The 8846-nt window shown below is 51.3% G+C and overlaps 1 protein-coding gene across 1 annotated transcript in view; it reads right to left on the reverse strand.

Annotated features, from left to right (window-relative positions):
* The window catches only part of LOC115459125 (glycerol kinase-like), a gene marked incomplete at its 3' end in the record, with an annotated part of 62055 nt that extends 55339 nt beyond the window's left edge, over positions 1 to 6716 (reverse strand). Inside the window, exon 1 of the mRNA XM_030188996.1 lies at positions 6586 to 6716. Coding sequence (XP_030044856.1) covers positions 6586 to 6663 — 78 coding nt within the window. The remainder of the gene's footprint in view (positions 1 to 6585) is intronic.
* Between the last annotated feature and the right edge of the window lie 2130 nt (positions 6717 to 8846).

Raw genomic sequence — 8846 nt, forward strand, 5'->3', positions numbered from 1 at the left:
GACTCCCGCGCCGGCGGGGATGAAGCTCCCTCCATCGATGTCGATGGGGACGCCACCTGCGTGGCGGTCAAGACCGGCACCGCAAGCGGCGTCGGTGTCGAAGGCCTCGGCACCGAGCTAGAGCACGCCGGCGCCTCCATCAACGGCGCCGGGGGTGCACAGTCTGGCGCATCAGCCCTTCCAGGATCCCCGGAAGGATGGCTCGAAGTCACTTGTCCAGGCCCGCTGTTGGGAAAGGCGAGGGGGCCGGTAGAGGTGTCGGTGCCGGAAGCTGTTTGGGTCCAGGAGACGGCACCGAAGTGCTGGTGCCATGACGTAACGATACCTCTACCACCGAGGGGGAACGCTCCTCCCGGCGCTGCCGCTTCCTCGGCGTCGAATCATCTCTGGAGCCGGTAGCCACATGCGCCGTGGGCGACCAATGACGGTGCTTTTTTGTCTTTTTTCGGTGCCCGTCATCGGCGCTCGGCGGAACCGAAGAGGAGGTGGTAGATCCCCCTCGGCCTCGAGGGATCGGGTCCGACAGGGTTCGGTCCCGAGGGCCCTGGGTAAAGGGAGTGACCGGGGCTGATTGCCCACGCGGCCGCTCACCCCTGCCATCTCCGGAAGACCGGCGGGCCAACGGGACCTGTGCTCCTGGGGTCGGTGCCGATTTCGTGGACATCGATACCGGTACCGAAGATCCGGCCGTCGACACCGATGCCGTCGAAGTCGACGTCGAGGGGCCGGCGCATGTTCCAAAAAGACGGTCCCGCAGAACTTGCCTCGCCACCTGTGTCCGTTTAAGTAAACCAAGACACAAGGTGCACGTCTTGGTATCGTGCTTCGGCCCGAGGCACTGGAGGCACCAAGCGTGAGTGTCGGTCTGTGAGATATGCCGGCCGCACCGACCACACTTCTTAAATCCACTCGGGACCTTCGAGGACATCGACAGAAAAATCGCGTCGGCGAAGTCAAAGTCGTCGATGGTGGCGGTAAAAATCACACCTCGAAAAATAAATCCACCGCGCGGCCACAAGGCCGCAACGAGATGCCCCCGCTAAAAGTATGAGGGAAACAAAGTTCTCGTTTCGGTTTTGTTTTGTTTTTTTACAAAATAAAACAGAGAAAAGAACGAAGAAAAAACAACGAAGAAAAAAACTCGCGGCAAAAGTGCGATCCGGTTTCCGGGGCTGACAGAGAGAGAGACGAACATGGCTCTCTCCAGCGCGGAAAAGAAGACTGAGCGGGAACGGTCGCGCACGGGCGGGAAGACGGCCGCGCACGCGCAGTGGGCGTGCCCTGCGTGCGGGACCGCCCGCAAAGTTTTGTTCCGGTTGGTGGGGGCTGCCGTGGACGTCAACCCAGTCGTGAGAACAAGCAGCCTGCTTGTCCTCGGAGAACCTAGAACTCCTAGAACTTGTACAAAGTCCGCGGGTTCAGAGTTTGAAACAGCGCTCGTAACTGAGCCTGTAACTGCTGTGCTCGAGCTGAAGGAAGAGAAACTATCCCTGTTCGGGTATCGAAGCACACTCCCAAGTATTCCAGCGTTTGGGAAGGCGTTAGGCTGCACTTCGGGAAGTTCATCACCCAACCAAGCGACTGAAGCAACCCGACCACTTTGTCGGTTGCCCGCCGACTCTCCTCAAAAGAAGATGCCTGCACAAGTCAGTCGTCTAGATAGGGATGGACCTGAATCCCTTCCTTCCTGAGATAGGCCACCACTACTACCAGGACCTTGGAAAAGGTCTGAGGTGCTGTGGCTAGGCCGAAGGGCATCGCTTTGAATTGAAAATGATGACTGAGCGCTGCAAAGCGAAGAAAACGCCTATGGGGAGGCCAGATTGGAATGTGTAAATAGGCCTCTGAGATCAAGAGAGGTCAAAAACTCCCCTGGCTGTACCGCTGCGATCACCGATCGGAGGGTTTCCATGCGGAAAAGCCCAGCCCGTAAGGACCTGTTGACGCACGTGAGATCTAAGACAGGTCGCCAAGAACCGCCCTTTTTTGGCGCCACAAAATAAATGGAGTATCGACTGCACCCTCTTTCTGCTGGGGGTACAGGCTGGATGGCACCCAGCCGTTGTAAGTTGAGGAGGGTGTGTCGAACGGCCTGCACCTTGGTGGGACATTTGCAAGGAGATATCAGAAAAGAGTCTACTATCGGACGAGCCAATTCTAACTTGTAGCCGTCTCTGATAACCTCCAAGACCCATTCATCAGATGTTACCCTGGTCCACTCCACCAGGAATAGGGACAGTCTGCCCCCAATAACTAGCTGGATATGGACCAGGGCCCCATCATTGGGCGGACCTGGCTGTGGGCTGGTTTCTGTTACTGAAAAGGAAGGCCTGCCTGTCACCTCGAAAGGGCTGAGGCCTCTGAGAAGATCTTGCTCTCTGAAAAGAGGCCCCGAGACCTGGACGGTAATGCCGTGTATCCCTAAACTTAGGTCTAGGTCCCACTGGTTGTACAAACTTGGACCTGTCCTCCAGGAGGCACTGGCCCTTAGAGACACCGAGGTCCATCATAATCTGTTCTAAGTCTGTTCCAAACAAAAGCTTTCCCCTAAAAGGAAGCCTTGCTAAAGGTGACTTAGAGGCCACGTCTGCATTCCAATTCCGCAACCACAGCCAGCGACGAGCGGTGACCGCTAAGGAAACCTTCTTCGCCGAAGCCCTCAAAAGATCATAACAAAGATCCACAAGGAAGGCTAAACCGGACTCCAAGGCCGGTAAAACAGCCACAAGATCTTCCGGAGAGGAGGCTTTCTGCACCCATGATAAGCATGCCCAAGCCGCATAGGAGCCACAAACCGAGGCCTGCAGGGAAAGGGCCGCTACTTCAAGGACAGCTTCAAGCAAGTCTCCAACTTATGATCCTGAGGGTCCTTGAGTGCCATGCGACCCTCCACAGGGAGAGTGGTTTTCTTAGTGACCGCTGTATTAAGGAATCCACCATAGGGATCTTCAGCAAGTCTAAGTCAGGAGCAGGTAGCACGTAAAGACGCGACATAGCTCTAAGCAACCTTAAGCCTACTGTCTGGCATATCCCACTGCGCCGAAACAAGGATCTTCATGGCCTCATGCACATGAAAGGAATGAGGTGGGCATTTAGTGCCAGACATTAGAGGGCACAGGACCTGTTCCCCCTGATAATTCAGGGGGGAAATGGCCAAAACCTCAAAAGCCCAACAATCAGGGGAGGGAAGCTCTTCCCTGTGAAAAGGCAGGCAGCCGTCGGATCATCCCCCTCCTCAGAGGGCAAGGTGACCTCATCTGCCAAATCCAAAGATTCTGAGGGAGAGCCCGGAGACAAAACTAGGCCATCTGTGTCAGATAGCTCCTCGGTTTCCAAAATCTCCACCCGGGGACGTTTTGGCAGGAAAGACAGAGGCTGCAGCAACCGAAGTTTGCTGAGGAAAAGACAGGGCTGCCTGAAGAGAAGCTCCTGACTTCTTCAAAAGAAATCTAAATCTCAAAAAAAGAGCTCTAAAGGATATTTTGTGTAATGATAACTCATATAGCTCTATGAAATATCCATAAATACGTCTGATGTAGCAAAATAATTATGAAAAAGGAGGAGAAAAAGCCTCACATTATAAGGGAACACTCCGTCGTTGGTAAACCAACATTAGGGAGGTCCCTTAAATCATCATGGGCAAAAACCTCCTTTCTTTATTCTAAAGATATGGCTACTGCTCAAAATACTTCAACAAGTGAACCATTTATATTTAATCAACGGATCATATGCACTTATCTTTTTACTCAACAGTCTTTTAGACACCTTCCACGGCCCAACTTTGGCCTAAGTTTTGAATCCTTCATCAGGGTCCGTGGTGTCTGACTTTCAAGATCTGTTAAGAAAGCACAAACAGCATCAGCTAATTTTCTAGAACATAACTTCAAAAATTACTTAGCTTCATAAGTCTTACATAAGTCTTCAAAAGAAAGGCGTTGTGCATTAATAAAACAAATCCAGTGAAAAAGGAACTGCAAAGGACTCCCCTGCTCCCTGTACATCGCTTCCCTCCATCAGAGCCTGTGCCACAGAAGTGTGCTGTGCCTCTTGTCTATCAACTGCCACGTGCGGAGCGGGTCGCACCTGAGAGGAAAAAATGGCACTTGCCAATGCGTGCTGCACTAACTGCCCCAAGGAAACCGCCAAAACTATCTCCTGCAGTTCCGACGCACCAGACGCCTGAGGAGAACCCCTGTCGCACTGAACACCCGCTGCAGGCTGACGGCGGCAGGACTCGCACTCCCCTGATGCTGCTCTCTGGCCCCCACACTGGGAGCAGCACTTTGCCGCCTCAGAAGGCACTGACATGCTCCATAAACGCCTGTCCCAAAACTGACTCGGCAGAACGTCTAGTTCCTCCATATGATTAAACAAAAACAAAGCCTCTTTCCTTTCTCTCCTGACCAAAAAAAAAAAAAGGTAACACCCGATAAGGCCAACAGCCCCGGGCGATGGAGGAAAGGTAGGGGGAAACCAGGAGGGATCAGGCACCACCAGGTGTACACCACAAGCTGCAAACTGCCACTCAACCCCTGTCTGTGCTAAACTAGGCCCAAAGGACACCAGTAGCCAGATCAAACCAGAGCTGCACAGAGATGTCCCTCCACCTGCTAGATAGAGAGAATACTGAGGTTCAGCTGGCTGCACAGCTCCATATATAGAAAACCTGGGAGGTTCTCTCTATCTCCACCTGCTGGTAGAGGGACACAACCCACAAGTCTCTGGACTGATTTGTGGGACGCCATGGAATCAGCCTTTCCCCATGTCACCAACCCCCAACATTTTGGAACTTGCTTCCTTTTCCTTTGTGCAGGTGGAGTGGATATGCAACCGCCTTAATTTTTCAAAAGGCCTAAGAGAAAAAGTTCATATACTTGAACATTGTCCCCAAGGCTCCAGCTGCACAAAGAAAAACAGGGACAAAGTACACAAGAGATATTTTACCCAATCTCACAAAATAAACTACCTGTATATTCCGTCTTTGAAAATTTGACAAGGTAAGCTACACTGATTAGGGGGAAATTTCACTTAACACACAAGTCTGCCCCAGGGAGTTAGATAGACAGATGGGTCTCTCCTTCTCCCCTACCCCCCAGAACCTTAGACACACGGGTCTCTCTCTCGCCCCCCTCCTTCCAGAAGGGTAGATACACAGGGGGGGGGGGGGTCTCTCTCTCTCTCTCTCTCTTCTTTTGTGTTGAGGAGTGTGGTAGCCGTGTTAGTCCACTCTTAAGGTTATCAATAGAAATCAAACAAAATAAAACATGGAAAAGAAAATAAGATGACACCTTTTTTATTGGACATAACTTAATACATTTCTTGATTAGCTTTCGAAGGTTGCCCTTCTTCCTCAGATCGGAAATAAGCAAATGTGCTAGCTGACAGTGTATATAAGTGAAAACATTCAAGCATTACTATGACAGTCTGACAGGGTGGGAGGAGGGGGGTGGGTAGGAGGTATGCATGGGGACATCAAAGCATATCATTGATATTCTAACAGGATGTACATAAGTACATAAGTAATGCCATACTGGGAAAAGACCAAGGGTCCATCGAGCCCAGCATCCTATTTCCAACAGTGGCCAAGCCTGGCAGAAACCCAAATCATAAGTAATGCCATACTGGGAAAAGACCAAGGGTCCATCGAGCCCAGCGGCCAGTCCAGGCCAAGGGCACCTGGCAAGCTTCCCAAACGTACAAACATTCTATACATGTTATTCCTGGAATTGTGGATTTTTCCCAAGTCCATTTAGTAGTGGTTTATGGACTTGTCCTTTAGGAATCCGTCCAACCCCTTTTTAAACTCTGCTAAGCTAACCGCCTTCACCACATTTTCCGGCAATGAATTCTAGAGTTTAATTATACGTTGGGTGAAGAAAACGTTTCTCCGATTTGTTTTAAATTTACTACACTGTAGTTTCATCGCATGCCCCCTAGTACTAGTATTTTTGGAAAGCGTGAACAGACGCTTCACATCCACCTGTTCCATTCCACTCATTATTTTATATACCTCTATCATGTCTCCCCTCAGCCGTCTCTTCTCCAAGCTGAATAGCCCTAACCTCCTTAGTCTTTCTTCATAGGGAAGTCGTCCCATCCCCGCTATCATTTTAGTCGCCCTTCGCTGCACCTTTTCCAATTCTACTATATCTTTCTTGATGGGTGTGGATAGGTGAGGGGTGGAGAGAAATACAGCTTTATGGTTTATAATGGGCTAGGAACCCCAGGTCCTTGTTAAGTCCTTTCTGTTGGGTGTTAAAATATTCAATCATTCTGACTTCAAAGGTCTTACGTTCTTGTATGGTTTTAAAGTTACCTCTCTCTCGGGCAAATACACGGGTCTGTCTGTCCCCCTCCTTCAAAAAGGTGGGTAGGTGGGTTTCTGTCTATCTCACACACACACACACACACTGAAGGGTAGATACACAGGACTTGTCTGTCTGTCTCTCTCTCAGAAGGGCAGGTACACGGGTCTCTCTCCCTCCCTCCCTCTTTCAGAAAGGTAGATAGACTGGTCTCTCTCCCTGATGGAGAACATCCTGAAGCCCTTAATATCCTGACACAGTCCAGAGGTCGGTGACTCACCAAGAAGCGGGTGGAGCTGGTCCCCTGATCAATGGCTCCGACGAGGGCTCCAAGACGAACTCGATCAGACGCCGCCATAAACACGGTCACTCACTCTGTCTCTGCGCCCACCACGGTCGGTACACCCGGCACGCGCCCTTCTCTACGCTCCGCCAAGGTCTCCGCTACGTCAGAGGGCGCTGCCGCCACCAGCCAATAGCAGCGCTACCTGTCCGCACCCGCCGCTAGGCGCCAAAGTCCGGACACGCCCCCTCTTCTCACACTCTCTATGTCTCTCGAGCCAGGGCTGGAGGGCGGGTCCGAAGCGCACGAGAGGCGTCAGGTTGGTTCGGAGCCTCCCCGGACATAATAGTGTGTCCTGTCTCTGCCCCGCCCCCTCCTGCACCAGCACCGACGTAGCAGGTGGAGATCGGCGAAGAATGATGCACGCGGGACACGTACGGTAGTTTCTCCTCTTCCTGGAGTGCAGATAAGGGAGGGGGATTCTTCTCTTGCCCCAGAGGATCAGGGGGTAGCTTCACTCTTTAGATGGGGGGAGGGGGTTCTCTAGCTCCTGAGGTGCAGGGGGTAGCTCTACTCTAGATGGGGGAGGGGTTCTCTACCCTCTGAGGTGCAGGGGGAGGATTGTGCAGAGGGTACCCCCCCCTCATGATGGGGGAGGGGATTCTTCTCTTGCCCCAGAGGATCAGGGGGTAGCTCCACTCTTTAGATGGGGGAGGGGTTCTCTAGCCTCTGAGGGGCAGGGGGAGGATTGTGCAGAGGGTAGCCCCCCCCCCATCATGATGGGGGAGGGGATTCTTCTGTTGCCCCAGGGGATCAGGGGGTAGCTTCACTCTTTAGATGGGGGGAGGGGGTTCTCTAGCTCCTTAGGTGCAGGGGGTAGCTCTACTCTTTAGATGGGGGAGGGGTTCTCTACCCTCTGAGGTGCAGGGAGAGGATTGTGCAGAGGGTAGCCCCCCCTCATGATGGGGGAGGGGATTCTTCTGTTGCCCCAGGGGATCAGGGGGTAGCTTCACTCTTTAGATGGGGGGAGGGGGTTCTCTAGCTCCTGAGGTGCAGGGGGTAGCTCTACTCTTTAGATGGGGGAGGGGTTCTCTACCCTCTGAGGTGCAGGGAGAGGATTGTGCAGAGGGTAGCCCCCCTCATGATGGGGGAGGGGATTCTTCTGTTGCCCCAGGGGATCAGGGGGTAGCTTCACTCTTTAGATGGGGGGAGGGGGTTCTCTAGCTCCTGAGGTGCAGGGGGTAGCTCTACTCTTTAGATGGGGGGAAGGGGTTCTCTAGCTCCTGAGGTGCAGTGGGTAGCTCCACTCTTAAAATTGCAGGGGGAGGATTGGCCTCCAATAGAGAATGACAAGGGGACAAAATTTGTCTCCATTCCCGCCTCGTCCCCATAGGTTCTGTCCCCGCCCCGTTCCCTCAGGCTCTGTCCCCATCCCCACAGGTTCTGTCACCGTGGGCTGTGTCCTCATCTGCAGAAGCCTTCAACACATGATTTTATATTTAAATCTTTTTATTAAAGAATAGAAAGTAACAATATGCTGTGCAACTGTTGTGCATAAATTACAAATAGAGAACAATTAGCGCTTTAGAAATGTTAAATAGTAGTAGTAGAACAATAATAACTGACCAGCTTTAATAACCCTCCTTCCCACCACCACCTTCTAAGGTGGGAAAATGTGGGATACAAATGCAACAAATAAATACCCTTCCAATCCCACCAATAGGTGATTTCTACTACACCAAGGAATCCTAATTCATACTGTTAAAATGTCCAGGGGTATAAAATACAACCCCTTCTATATGCCCTAGAGGGGAAAAATGTGCCCTATAAAGCACTGTTATGTTTTTTTTAATCTGTGGATAAATAAGAAATCATCAACAATCTCAGGATTCAATCTAGCTCTCCTGTCTTCCACAGTCCTTCCGGAATAGAAGTTGTCTTCTTTGAAGATGTGCTGGTAGCAGGATGTACAGGATCTCCCATGCAATTTTGCTAGTTGTGGCCAGTATGTTTGCTTGTTTTTCCAAAAATCAAAATATCTTTGTAGGCATCACTTAAACATAAATAACAGACCAGTTCATTAACAGGCTTCAAAGTAGAAAATGACACGGGGACAACGTTTGTCCTCTGTCCCCATCCCCGTGGCAGAGTTTAAAAAGAGGTTAGGCAGTTTCCTAAAGGACAAGTCCATAAACCACTACTAAATGGACTTGGGAAAAATCCACAATTCCAGGAATAACATGTATAGAATATTTGTA

Source organism: Microcaecilia unicolor, unplaced genomic scaffold (assembly GCF_901765095.1).
Source record: "Microcaecilia unicolor unplaced genomic scaffold, aMicUni1.1, whole genome shotgun sequence".
Classification (NCBI taxonomy): Eukaryota; Metazoa; Chordata; class Amphibia; order Gymnophiona; family Siphonopidae; genus Microcaecilia; species Microcaecilia unicolor.